The sequence below is a fragment of the Amblyomma americanum genome, chromosome 9 (assembly GCF_052857255.1).
Source record: "Amblyomma americanum isolate KBUSLIRL-KWMA chromosome 9, ASM5285725v1, whole genome shotgun sequence".
Taxonomy (NCBI): Eukaryota; Metazoa; Arthropoda; class Arachnida; order Ixodida; family Ixodidae; genus Amblyomma; species Amblyomma americanum.
This window is the reverse complement of record NC_135505.1, coordinates 10,018,644-10,032,375: the sequence shown is the minus strand read 5'-3', so window position 1 is coordinate 10,032,375 and position 13,732 is coordinate 10,018,644. Positions and strand designations below refer to the sequence as shown.

At 50.6% G+C, this 13,732-nt stretch overlaps 1 protein-coding gene across 5 annotated transcripts in view; it reads left to right on the top strand.

The window, feature by feature from the left end:
• LOC144104148 (uncharacterized) overlaps nucleotides 1-13,732 on the top strand; it is a 327,699-nt gene that overhangs the window by 212,214 nt on the left and 101,753 nt on the right. Inside the window, exon 2 of one of the 5 annotated variants that reach the window (XM_077636986.1) lies at nucleotides 4,178-4,381. The exons of the other annotated variants lie outside the window; for them this stretch is intronic. Within the exon in view, the coding sequence (XP_077493112.1) occupies nucleotides 4,178-4,381 (204 nt within the window). The remainder of the gene's footprint in view (nucleotides 1-4,177; nucleotides 4,382-13,732) is intronic. 5 annotated transcript variants of the gene reach the window in all.

The following is a 13,732-nucleotide window of genomic DNA, read 5'->3' as shown; positions in this document are numbered from 1 at the left end:
CCATTGCACTTTGAGCATAGTTTCCGCGCTCGAAGAAATAGATTTTGCGTGGTTTTTTCACTGAGGTATGCGGCCGCGGATAGTCAGCTCGCGCAACTACTGTATCGTGATCGCTTATGCCGGGAAACACGAGAACCGACTTTACCCAACAACTTGTATTTGAAAAAAAAAGAAAAACTAAAGGAGCTAGTCGGTAATAGGTGGTATGACATAGGTCTTAGTGAGGTTAGGAGGACAGTTGGGGCGTACACAATGCTAAACGGCGAACACGTACTGTGCTATTGTGGATCAGAGGACAGGCGTGAACTAAGAGTGGGATTCCTCATAAGTCAGGATATATCTGGCAACAAAGAGAAGTTCTCTCGTATTGATGAGAGAGTTACAGCTATAGTAATTAAGCCCAATAAGACGTACAAGCTGAAGGTGGTGCAGGCCTGATGACCATCCAGCAGTGATGACCAGACCGTTGAAGGCTGCTATGAAGACGTGGAATTTGCAATGAGCTAAGTCTGGGCGCCTTCAATGCGAAGGCGGGCAAGAAGCAGGCCGTAGACCATGTGGTAGGCGACTATAGCATCGGCATCAGGAAGAGCAGGGAGGAGTTCTTTGTAGAGTTCGCAGAGCGAAATAATTTACGCATCTTGAATACCTTCTTCCGCAAACGAGAGAGCAGGAAGTGGGTCTGGAAAAGCCCCCACGGTGAGACTAGAAATACTATGCGCTCACTCTAGCATCGTGCAGGATGTGGAGGTCCTCGGAAAGGTGCGTTGTAGAGGCCACAGGATGGTAAGGTCTCGAATCAGCCTAGACCTGAAGAGGGAATGGAAGAAACTAGTGAAGCGGCAGCCCATTAATGAGCTAACGCTTAGGGGGAAATTTGAACATTGCAGGATATTGTTGCTGAACAGATTATGTATTTCACTTTATTCACCTTAAAGACCCCCTTCAGAGGGTATTACATAAGAGGTTGGTTAACATAATGATCAACAAGTACAAGTCATTTCCTTGAAATATAATTGCTTGCAGCTTCTGAAAACAGACGAGTGCGTAATGACAGCGATATCGGTGGGGAGGGCGTTCCAATCCACAGCGATTCGGGGAGAAAAGAAACCTGATGAATTTGCAGTAGGGGACACAGGGCGGGCAATCTGAAACGCATGGGCAGTGTGGTGAGATATGCGGTTCGGATGAGTAATGCACGGTGGTTGATTTAGAGAGCTATGGAGAAACTTGTGTAGCAAACAGAGGCTGGGGATGCGGCGGCGGGCTGCGAGGCTTTCAAGACCGGAATTCATGTTCAAAGCTGAAACGGTGCTGGTATATGAATATGCAGAGTGAACGAAACGAATGGCACGCCTTTCAACTGATTCGAGTGCAGATATTCACGTTTAAACGAGAATGACGAGATCAATGTTCAAGGAATGAACTTTTAATCTCAGAAGTATCATTACGGAATGCGTACTAGAAGTAGATGGTAGGTTGGTTCTACAGGATACTGGCAAGCTATCTCAGAAGACGTGAGATCTATTAAGAAACGCAACAGCATGGAGGCGTCTAAAGCTATGGACAGAATAGAATTGGCAGAGCTACCAAAGTTAATAAGTAAGCGCAAGGTAGCCGACATAATGAAGTTGACCATGGAGAAAATCGAGCATGCTTTTAATAATTATGATAGCCTAAAAGCCGGGAAGAGGAAACTAGGCGTAAGCAACAATCAGATGTATGAGTTATGAGAGAAAGGGGATTTGCATTAGCAGCAGGGATAAAAATTATAAATTAGCTGCACAGTTCTACGCAAGTCTATAATTAGCCACTTTATGCACAACTTTAACGACTGAGTCAATGGCGCACAGCAATGCGTCATCCCGCCAGTAATGAAACAGGAAGTAAAGAAAGCCTTAGGAGCGATGTAAAGGGGGAATGGAGCTGGTGAGGATCAGGTAACGTTCAATCGGTTGAAGGACGTGGGACGCTTGTGCTAGAAAAATCGGCATTCTCTATGCGCAATGCCTTTGACCTCCGGCGTAGCGGAACCTTGGAAAAATGTTAGCATGATGGAAATATGTAAGAAACGTGACGTCAAGGACTTGAGAAATTATAGACCGATCAGCTTACATTCTATTGCCTACAAGGTATGTTGTAAGCAAATTCCTAACACTATGAGGACAACCTAACACTTCGATCAACCAAAGGATGAGTCAGGCTTTCTTTAAGGCTACTCGACAAAAGACCATATTGGCGCTATCAATCAGGTGATAGAGAAATATAACCAACCCCTACATATTGCCTTCATTGATTACGAGAAAGCATTTGGCTCAGTGGAAACCTCAGGAGTTAGGTAGACATTGCGGAATCAGGGTGTGGATGAGCAGTGTGCTTTAACTACCTAGTCCTCCATAAAGTCAGCAATAAAATTCTAATAAGTAATGGGGTCAGGTAGGGACACTCGATCTCGCCAACGTTTAACGCTTGATTACAAGAGGTATTCAGTGGCCTGGGTTGGGACCAGTTGATAACAGTTAATGGAGGATTCCTTAGCAGTTTGCGATGCGCTGACAAGACACCCTTGCTAAATCGCGCAGGGGATGAATTGCGAAGCATTAGCAATAAATTATACTACCAGGAGCAGAGCGTTGGTTCTGATAATTGATATGCAGGGAACGAAAGTTTTTCTCATCACTCAAGGAAGAGAACAGCAGTTTATAGTCGGTAGCGACGCACTGGAGGGGGTAAGGGTATAAGTCCATTTATGACGGGAAGTGACCGCAGATCCAGATCACGAGACTAAAACAACTAGAATAACAATGAACTGGAGCGCATTTGGCTGGCTCTCCCATCATGAATAGCGGTATACCAATATTTTTTCCAGAGAAAAGTTCATAACAGCTGTATGCGGCTGTTATGCACCCAGTTAAGTTACCCAGATTGTTAAACTGATTATATCACGCACATATTCAGTTTGAAAAGATGGCATTTAAAGAACTTAGCAAGTATTTTATTACACAGTAAGACGCTTTTCTGACATCTGTATCTTTTCCTTACCGCGTTTCTCATTTTATATTTAATCATTTCTTTGAATTCTGTTCAAATAAACAATGAGAAAAAATTATCCATTACCTAACTCATCACCATTGCATTCCTGCTTCATGTTATGCTTGTTTCTGAAATAGCCTTTGTTTTTTTTTCATATAAAAATAGTAGGAAATGAAATGAATGTTGTGTTCTTGTGTATAAACTTGCGTTTCTGTTATGTAGTTATTTGTATGCAGTTCCATAGTTTCTGCAGCTTAATTTAGGTGATGTGCCATGCCTTGCTGTGAAGTGTATAGGGGGGCCGGTGGCCTTGTCAAGCTGTCCTATGTGGCAGCTTTTACTGTCGGTCTCCCGTACCACGTCATATGGCGCAAATAAAGGATTATTATTCTTATCTCTCTGATCCTCAGCAATGGGGCATAAACATTGAGGTTAACGAAAAGTGTTTAGTTAAGTTTACGATAACGCAGGGAGGTATAGAGAGGAAAATAATAGGTAAAGGCAAGGAAGGTGGCAAATTGGGTCAGGGAAGAAACGCTGTTCTAACTAGAAATCAAGAAGAAGAAATGGGCTGGGGCATGACATGTAGTGCGACGACAAGTAACCGATAGTCCTTATGGGTATCGGGCTGGATTTGGAGAGAAGGCAGGGGTAGCAGGGGGCGGTACAAAGTTGTGCGAATGCGATAAATAAATTTGGGATGGTCCGGTGGCCGAAGGAGGGAAGAAGGACAGGGTTTATTGGAGAGACTTGGGAGACGCCTTTGGCCAGCAGTGGGCGTAGTCATGGTGCTGCTGCAGATGATTATTACGTTTTCGGGCCTAGGAATAAGGCCAGTTGCTTGCGTCAGCATTTTCATATTACTAAGCCTAACTTTCAAACCAAAAAGCTGCGCCGTAGTGGTCGAGTTTCTCTTGCCCGTCAGTTATATTTATTGGTCAAATATTTAGGGAAATGCCCAAGGTGCAGTAGATTTCTAATACAGGAGTAATTACTCACTGCCATGTTGTTCCGGAGTTTGAACCCGGCGCCACCGGAAACGGAGCTTCCTCATTAACTACGAAGTTTCTGAGAAATCTGTGTAGCTTTCCTTTGCAGCCACATGGCTGCGCTCGGGTGAATGGCAATGGCTCCCTTATTGCAGGTGTATTTGCTGCGTCAATGTCGCTACCTGCTTGGCCCGAGATCCAGCCGCAGCTGCGATGGCGTTCTTCACTTCGCCTATTGCAGTGCCACAGGCGAGCTTTAGTAAACTGCCCAGAGACGACCGGAAGACGAGGTGGCAGAGCGTGCGCCTCTTATCCGGCTGGTGCTCGCGTGAACATCGGGCTCCTCGAATTCGGCGCAGGTAGAAAATGTGCTCGTAACAAACGACTTACGTCTATCTTCGATATAATGAGACAAAGACGCTAGGCCATGCGCCAAGATATGCAGTTCGGCCACTTGGTACCGCCGGCAGAGTTGTCAGCAGTGTGGCAATATCGAGCGGTGTTAAGAATTGATCGGATTTTTGCAGCGCGTGCTTATTTGCGAGCTCACTCCTTCCTGGAATCGCAAAAGGGGGGGTGCGTACTCTAGCCGTCTGCAGGGCACCGCTCTCGAGCACAGCCAGAGGTATTTCACAAAATTTGCACCGTCGTGGCCATCATTATTATCAGGCTAAATACGTCCACTACCGGACGAAGGTATCTGGCAGCGATTTAAAAAAGAACCCTGTCCTGAACTCATGCACCTGACTTTGCCGCGCTCTGTTGCGTTTGCGTATGCCGTCGTTAATCTACCTACTGCACTGGCAGCCTCCTAGAACGGCGAATGCTGTGGAAACCCAAAACGCAAGCCAGAAGTTCGCGAGTCCTCGAGAGGCGGTCGCGGCGATGATAGCGGAAGCCAAGCAGCCGTACGGAATGACCCCTTCGTTAGCAGCTTATAGGTGGGCTGATAAGCTGATCGGAAAACACTCGAAATAGAGCCGACACCCTCGAGGCGACACCCAGGGCGGCTCTCTCCAGCGGCCGGATATCGAGGGCCTCTTGTGAGTGCTTATTGTGTGCGATAAGTGGCGCCGAAGCATGGCAGTGGAAACCAACACGTATAGCTCATTTATCGACCAGCCACAGCGCCCAGCTATTAGGGCGGCCACTGCCGAGTGACAGCTCGTGTCTCAGTGACGCAAACGAACAGGAAGGAGTGCCGCGTTCATCAGAGGCGCTGCGGAACGGCGGAACACCTCTAGCTCGGTGCTACTAGTGGCACATGCGCAGTAGTGGCTAGGCAGCGAGCGAGAAAGAAACAGGCGACGGCGGCGGCCACCTGCGCCGTGCGTGACGTCACTCATGCTCCGACATAAGCCGGCTCGCGCGAAGCGCGGTGTTGACTAGCGGAGCGAAGCTTTCTTCTTCAAAAGCGTACGGTGGTCAGAAGGAGCGGGCGTTGTTAATTGGGCAGATGTGGGGGAAATCTTTCTCCTTCAGTGAACTCAGTTGAATTCGGCTACTGAAGTTGACGACGCTAAAATGCCGCTTGCACGAGAAAACGATGCAGTATATCATAGCCACTCGTGAAGAAGTGCGTATGAAATCAAGAGTTGGACGAAAACTCGTCTGGTCGGGGTGGATCATAAAACATGGCAGTGTAGACTCCTACTGCTATGTTGTGGTCGGCGGCCGTCCGTACTGAGAACATTCGCAATACATCGTGCACTCTCGAGGCCTATTTGCTTCAAAACGCTGAAGAAGCGGCAACAGGGTGCGAACAAGCTTTTTTCACTGCGAACGATAACGGAGGCTTTCCGAGTGTGAGCGTTTTCTGCCGTGCCCAGATAGTGGACGCACTCGCAGCTGAACGCCCTTCATCGGGCAGCCGTGTGCCTAACCTCTCCGTGCAGAGTAGCAGGAAACGGCGCTCAGAATGTGGGCGTTTCCTTTGCATGCGTTTCCTAACGCATGCAGCCCGCATCTCTCTCTGACCATAATAACAATAATCATCTCTCTATTTGCCATCAATATGTAGATGATGGCAGGGGCTTGGAGTAAAACCTGCCGTAAAGCAGCTTGACAGAGTCCCAAGCCCCCCTTTGACCATGGCAAACGGTAGACCAATACGAAGATGTACTTATTAACAGCAGAGTACAAAAGTTTGAAAAATTTTTGAAAACACATATTAAAGATTACACAATACTAATGAATGCAATGCATGTTTTGCATACAGGTAAATCAAAATAAAGAGGGAGGAAAGTAAAGAAAGAGCATATTTGGAGGAATACAAAGTAAAAAACTGCACCTATTTTTGTTTCAACTAAATGCTGCACTTTTTCTGTAATAAAGCGCGATATTCTTAATGTTATGCCGATATTAAGAAAGGAAGTATAAAAGTAAGTCCTGAATTGACTCTGGAGAATAAATATTAGCTTGGGCCAATGTGTTAAGCAAGCGGGGTACAGCAATTTATTTTCTAGTGTGTCAAAGCCGTACGTCTTTCCGTATGTGTTCTCTACTCCAGGGATCTCGCTGCGGGTTTGGCATGCTTGTTCTCGTTGGTGTAGGTTAGCCAGGGTTCGAAGAAAGCATGTATTACTAGAGATTTCTTGTTTATTAGCGCGACTTATGGTGTAGTCTGGAGGCTTTATTACCGGCACTATTTTATTCTTCAAGAAAAAGTGACCAGTGTGATGCAATAACGGTACACGTTCAACTATCCGTAAAAAAGATTTTTTGTAGTACGTGCAGTATCCGCAAGTTTTCGTGTGTTGTAGAGGCCTAGGCCTCCAGGTTAAATTGCCTTAATTTAAGCGAGAATGAAATAGGGATCGATATATTGTAATTTTGACATTACTTGGCAGTACATGCGATTTCGGTAGACGATAGCGATAACTTATGACAGTTTTGTGTCAAGTGGTCGTCCCAAGACATCATTTCGTTGAAGATAACACCTAATGTTTTAAACGACTTTACAACTTCTAAAGCAAAGTGAGCTTGTTTAGTCTTAGCTCTGGAAACGATTACTTTCGTTTCAGAAATGTTTAACTGAATTTTTTTTTTTTTGAACCCGACCGCGGCGGCCGCGTTTTGATGGAGGCGAACCGGAAAGGCGCCCGTGTGCTGTGCGATGTCAGTGCACGTTAAAAATTTCGAGGTGGTCGCAACTACTCCGGAGCTCTGTACTACGGCACTTCTTCCTTTCTTCTCACAGTGCCTCCTTTATCCCTTCCCTTACGGCGCGGTTCAGGTGCCCGCCGAGATGTGAGACGGATACTGCGCCTATTGCTTTCTTCCAAAACAAAAAAAAACAATTTTCAAGTTGTGCTAATGTGTGATTGGCTAAATCTACTAAACTGTCAGTGTTGTCTCCTGATAGAAATAAGGTTGTGTCGTATGCATAAATTGTAAACTTTATTTGTTACATTTTTTATACCGCCACGTATTAAAAAAAATCGCCAGCGGCTTAACTTGGCTAACCCTGGAATCCAGCGAAAAGCCAGCGCACGCTTGCGTGTGAGACTCGTCCAATGCAGCTCCGCTGCACGCTGCCGACAGCACTACGAGATCGACCGGCAGGTGGCGCCACCGTTGCTGCACTAGTAGTCGAACCTTTGACGCCTGGCGAGGAGGGAGGAGGAGGAGGAAAACTTTTATTTCTATTTACAGTGAGAGGTCGATGGGGCGAGCCGGAAGGGCCCGTCCCTTACAAACACTAGGAGGGAGCCCTAGTCCGGGATCCCTGTAGCTTCCGCAGCGGCTCGGGCTCTAGCTACCAATGCCTGTTGGGCATGGAGTTCGGAGCAGCCGCGCAGGGCAGCTTCCCAGGCCTCTCGAGTGGGGTGGAGGTGGGGTGGGTAGGCAGGATTGGAAGGGCATGCCCACACCATGTGGTAGGTGTCCGAAAACTCCTCCTCACAGTGTGGGCACGCGCCCGAGAAAGAAGAATTGAAGTGCTTAAGTACTGCCGGGCACAGTACAGTATTGGTATAGAGGCGGAGAAGCCAGCGCTCCTCCACCCTGGTGAGGCCTTTACAGGGAGGGGGATAGAGACCATGAAAATTTTGATAAAGAGAGGTGATCTCTTTAAAGGTGATGGCCGGATTGAAATTGAATTCCGGATCAGGCTGCGGATGAGGCGACGCCCGGTGAGTAAGCGCGCGGGCGGCAGCGTCGGCTGCCTCGTTCCCCTCAAGACCCGCATGAGCCGGAGCCCACACGATGGTACGATGGGTCGGAAACCCTGTGTAATCGCATGCGTGGAGAATTTTGAAAGCACGGTCTGGAATGTACCCTTGCTCAATATTGCGGCAGGCGCCCCTGGAGTCCGTAATAATGACTCGGGACTCTGGATCTGCGGCGGCCAGTGCAATGGCGATCTCTTCCGCAAATGTAATGTTTGGGGCACGGAAAGTAAGGCCCTGAACTGTAGTGTTTTGGTGGATGACGGCCGCCGTGTACCAACCCCCATGGTGCGGGCCGGCCGCATCCACATAGAAGACACCTGGCTTGTGGCCATATTGTTGAGAAATAGCCTCCGCCCGCGCGAGACGGCGACCATCATGGGTGTCTGCAGTCATGTTCTTCGGAAGGGGTCGCACCTGGAGTGCAAAGCGCCAGGCTTCAGGGATGCGGACCCGTTCTTCTGTATGTGTTGCGTAGGAAATGTGTAAGCGGGTTAGAAGGCGGCTCCCCGCAGGTGTTTTGCTTAGGCGCAAGTATTGATTGTTAAGATGAGCTTCTCGTAACTCCCCAAAGGTGTTGGTCATCCCCAGACCGAGGAGACGCTTGTTGGACGTCGTTATGGGGAGGTCGAGCGCTCTCTTATAAATCTTGCGGAGAACTACCTCTAAGGCATTCTCATCGCATTTGCGTAGGTGGAGGTAGGGAGCCGAATATAAAATCCGGCTGGTCACGAATGCATTGGCCAGCCGCAGGGCATCTTTGCATCGTAGTCCCCCCCTTTTATTGGACACCCGGCGGAGCATCCGACCCACCTGGTCCCCCACCTTACGTAACTTGTTTAGGGTAGTGTCAATCTTGCGCTTATGATGAATGAAAAGCCCCAGTACCCGGATCTCCGCGTGTTCAGGTATCGGTCCGCTAAGTAGGGAAAGGGCAATTTTGGTTGTGCACTTTGAGTTGGGGCGTATGTGCACAAATTCAGATTTGCTCGGGGAGCATTCAAGACCACAGCGACGAGCGTATTCGTCCACTATAGCTGCCGCTTGTTGCAGGTTGGTCTCGATGTCTCCAACCGATTGTTGTGTTGCCCAGAGGGTGATGTCGTCGGCATACAGAGCGTGCTGCACACCGGCGACCTCCGCCAGCTGGGTAGGGAGCTTCATCATGGCCAGATTAAATAGTAATGGCGAGAGGACAGCTCCCTGTGGGGTCCCTCGTGTACCAAGTTGATATGGGCCATATTCTGTGTCTTGTAGCCGGATATAGGATTGGCGATCTGTAAGGAATTGTTTGATATAATTGAAAGTATTGCGCCCACAATGTGTTTGCGACAAGTGGGATAGGATGATCTCGTGGGTCACATTGTCGAAAGCCCCCCGCAGGTCAAGTGCGACGACTACTTTATCATTGCTGGGGTGCTCGACGGGGTCGAGAATCTCCTTGTGAAGTTGCAACAGGACATCTTGTGCGGACCGGTGTGGGCGGAAACCGTACATGGTGTCTGCGAAAATGTTTTGTTGTTCCAGGAAAGCCGACAATCTGTCGCGGACCATAGTCTCCATCAGCTTCCCCACACACGAAGTGAGGGAGATGGGCCGGAGGTTGTCGGTGTTAATGGCTTTACCTGGCTTGGGAATGAAAGTTACTAGTGCCGTTTTCCAATCTATGGGGAGTGGTGTGCCTCCAATCCAGATAGTGTTGAAGTAATCGAGGAGAGTTTCGTAGGCGGGATCTGGGAGGTTGGCAATAAGCTTTACCGTCACCTTGTCCCGGCCTGGTGCTGTACCTCGCTTCATTTTAGCCAGGGCCGCTTTTAGGTCATGGAGCTGGAACGGTTGATCCAAATCCGCGTTCTCGGAACCTGCATACGAGTACGCCTGACCACGGGGATCCTGGTGTATACTCAAATATTGGTCGCGGAGCGCATCGGCCAGTTTGGCCGTGTCTCCAGTGAAGTTATGTATAGCCCTTTGAAGCTGTTTTTGTGTCTCAGTACGGGTTTGTGCCGGATCAATAAGAGCGCGGAAGAGGCGCCACGTACTCCGACTCGACATTTGCCGAGCTGCAGTGTTGCATCGGTGCACCCAATTGGAGTCGGCGAGTTGGGCCGCGTATTGTGCCGCCTGTTGGGTGATATCCGCAATTCGAATTTTGAGTTTCCGATTGTGTTTTTGACGACGCCAGCGGCGGACTAGGCTGTGTCGTGCCTCCCAGAGGTGGAGGAGGTGGTTATCCACCGCCGGGCTCGCCTCTGAGAGTTGAACATTTTGCTCGACTGATTTCAAGTGGGATACTAGGTGTTGGGACCACGTTGAGTATCCTTGGTCCATTATCGATTGAGGATTGGTGTAACTGTTCCTAAATTTGGTCCAGTCGGGTAGTTTTGCATTGGCCTGTGGTCTTGTGAGTGGCTTGGTATGGATTGTAGTGGTAATTATGCAGTGGTCACTACCGAGGGATTCCTCGGTGTTCCTCCAATCTGCATAGCGAATATTTTTCGTAAAGGTGAGGTCCGGACACGTATCGCGTGTGACGGAGTTACCTATACGAGTGGGTTGCGCGGGATCCGTGTGAAGAGTAAGGCCCAGTGTGGAAACAAGCTCCGCCAACTTGCGTCCGCGTTTCTCTTCACGGGTGTACCCCCATAAGGTGCTGGGAGCATTAAAGTCCCCAACGATTATGAGGGGATCCCGATTCGCGACCTTCAAAGCCCGGCTGAAGATATCTGCGAATGTAACATTTGGTAGCTTTGGGGGACAGTAAATGTTGAGTATGTGCAATGGGGGGTCCTGTTTGCGTAGCGGAAGGATCGTCACCATTACATAGGAGAAAGTAGCGCTAAGATCCAGGTCAACCTGGGAGGCCGTGTAATTTTTATGTACGCAGAGGCAGCTATGCGCATCCTGCTGGTACACCGTGTAACTGGCAAGGGTGGCGCCATTTCCTGGCTCCTGAAGGGCCACCACAGCAGGTAATTCTGGGAACGTTGTAAGGAAAAGGCGTAGATCGGCTCGCTTTGTGCGTGCCTTGAATCCGCGACAGTTCCACTGTACAATTTGAATAGGGATCGAATTGCTTCGCGGATGCTTCCTATTTCTAGGGGCGCCCGCCATGATCAAGGGTAGAGTTGTGAGTTTGGAGAGAGGAGGCTTGAGAGCCAGTGGCTCCAAAGAGAGGAGCGTTCTCTATACTGAGGATGGCACAGGGGACCTCTTCTTCTTCTCCGGCGATTCGACGCCTAGACGCTTTGAGCTGCCGGCCTGCGGAGGTTTTGAGCGGGCCAGCGCGCTTGGGAGCACCGGGTGAGTTGAGCGAACTGAGCGGTTATGAGGTTCGGGATAGATGCCGCAAGGTGGCTAATTTTGTTGAGTGCCGCCGTAAGTGTGGCATTGATTTGCGTTTCCAATGCGGATATTCTGTTGTTAACTTGAGTTTCGAGCGCGCTCACTCTCGCCTCGAGTGCCGTGAGGGCATGCGCAGCCTGTCCTGAAGGGGTTGCGTCGCTTTCCATTGCCTCTGCTGCGGGTGAGGCAGAGGTGTGGTTGGGGGAATTTTGGCGGGCCTCCGCTATTGCGAGGCGCTTTTGAAAATTTGCAACCTGCTCGCGGAGAGCAGATATTTCTATTTGTTCGGCAGAGATTGGCCGTTGTTGGGATTGGGAAGGGGGAGCGAAGGGAGAAGCTGCCCTGCCGGCGCCGCTCACCTGGGAGTGTTGCTTGACAACGGTTGCCCACGTCTTGGAGCCGCCGTTTTGTGGAGGTCCGAGGGGCTTCGCTGCACCGGCTTGAGGCGGCGGTGGCGCAGCTGGAGGTTTCCCTTGGCTCCCAGTAGAGGAATTCACAGGCTGGTCCACGGCTTGGTCGGCAGCCTTGGCCTTCAGCTTGTCCGGGCGACGCTTGCCACGCTTGCGTCGGTTTCGCTTCGATTTACGCCCGCGCTCGGCCTGCGTGGGCTGGATAGCGCGATATTTAGCAGTACACGCTGGGCCCCCCGTGGCATGGGCCGCGCCGCACACTGAACACTTTGGGTTGCACTGGTGAGGGGCCCGCTCCCCCTCAACGAGTAGAGCCTGCTGTCCGCACAGGCCGCACCGGTCCAGCCTCTGGCCGGGGCAGGCGTCCGCGCGGTGGCCGACCACACCGCAATGTCGGCAGGCTGGAATGGTTCGCTGGTAAGGCCTAACTTGTACAAGCTCCGAGTCGTAGTGCACGAAACGTGGCTTCTCTGTTCCGGCGAAAGTCAGTCTCGCTTTGTTGGATGTCCCAAATTTTCGCACTTCCACGATGGTGCCGAAGCGCCATTGGAGCCTAGTACGGAGCGAGTCCGTAGTTTCAGAGTTACGGACGGTAATGACGCCGTAGCAGACGTCCTTGTCGTCTTGGCGCAGGTGCCCCACAAGGGGGACCTTCCCGTCGGGTCCATTAAGTTCAAATTCGCCGATGATAAGGTCGGCTAGCTCAGGTTTCGCAGTGTGAACAATAATGAGGTTTTGTTCTCTTACCGGTATTATGGTAAGATCTGTTGCGGGTTGCGCGCCCAGGAGAGCCGTGAACGCCCGGCCGTAGCCGGTCTCCTGGAAAGTCTCGTACAACGAGACGCGGGTCCGGGGCTTGATGACGACGACGTAGTCGTCTGGAGCAGGCTTGGGAATAACAGGCGGTTTCCACTTCGTGAGCAGTCGCCGACTGCGGCCCGCCGCGCGCGGGGCGGGTGACTGCTGGTTTCCGGCGTGAACGCCGGCCGCGTCTACGGACGCTGGCTTTAAGGCTTGGTCTTGCGCTCGGCGCAGCACTGCGGCGTTCAACGCGGCGCTGCGAAATCTTGCCGAATCTGGGCCTGCGGTTTCCGCTGGGTGAACCGTTGTCCAGTGCATGTTCTCGGGGTCGTAGCCTCGGCAGGAGATTTGCGTAGCAGCCATACTGGCGTCAGTGGCCAGAGGCCCCGATGTGCCGGGTACCGGTTCGGCCGTTAGGCCTAGCCGCGCCACCGGCCCGATCGGGCCATGTGTTGCCCGAAAAGGGGGTTTAACCGGGCCCACCTTGGAAAAAACTGGTGTCCAGATGTTCCCGACAGCTTTTGGTGCACGTTGGGGATGATCTTGCTAGGGTCAGGCGGAAACTTCCGCTGCTCCGGCTGAAAATCGCCGAAGCCGACGACCATCACGTCTGACTCCCCGTGCGAACGCCGAGCCAGCTCGAGAGAGTGGCGAGGAGGGAGCGTAACAGAAGAGAGGAGCACTCCTGTTATTTTGCTCCGCTATAGAGTAGGCGTAGATGGGCAGCGCCCGCTGAAGTTTGCTTCCAAGTGCATTCTGCCGAAGAAAGCGTGCCCTCTGCAATGGATGACTGATATGCTCCTTCAGTTGTTTCGATTGCGCATGGCAAAGCGTAAAATCGCCAAACACTACGTAATAGAAGCGCGGATTGTAGGAAAGCACGGGACTGCCATGCAAGCACATAGCCTGGGTGCTGTGAATTTGTTACGTTTTGGCGTGCATTTTTCTTATACATCGCTCACGGGCCTGATGTATTTATTGCGTC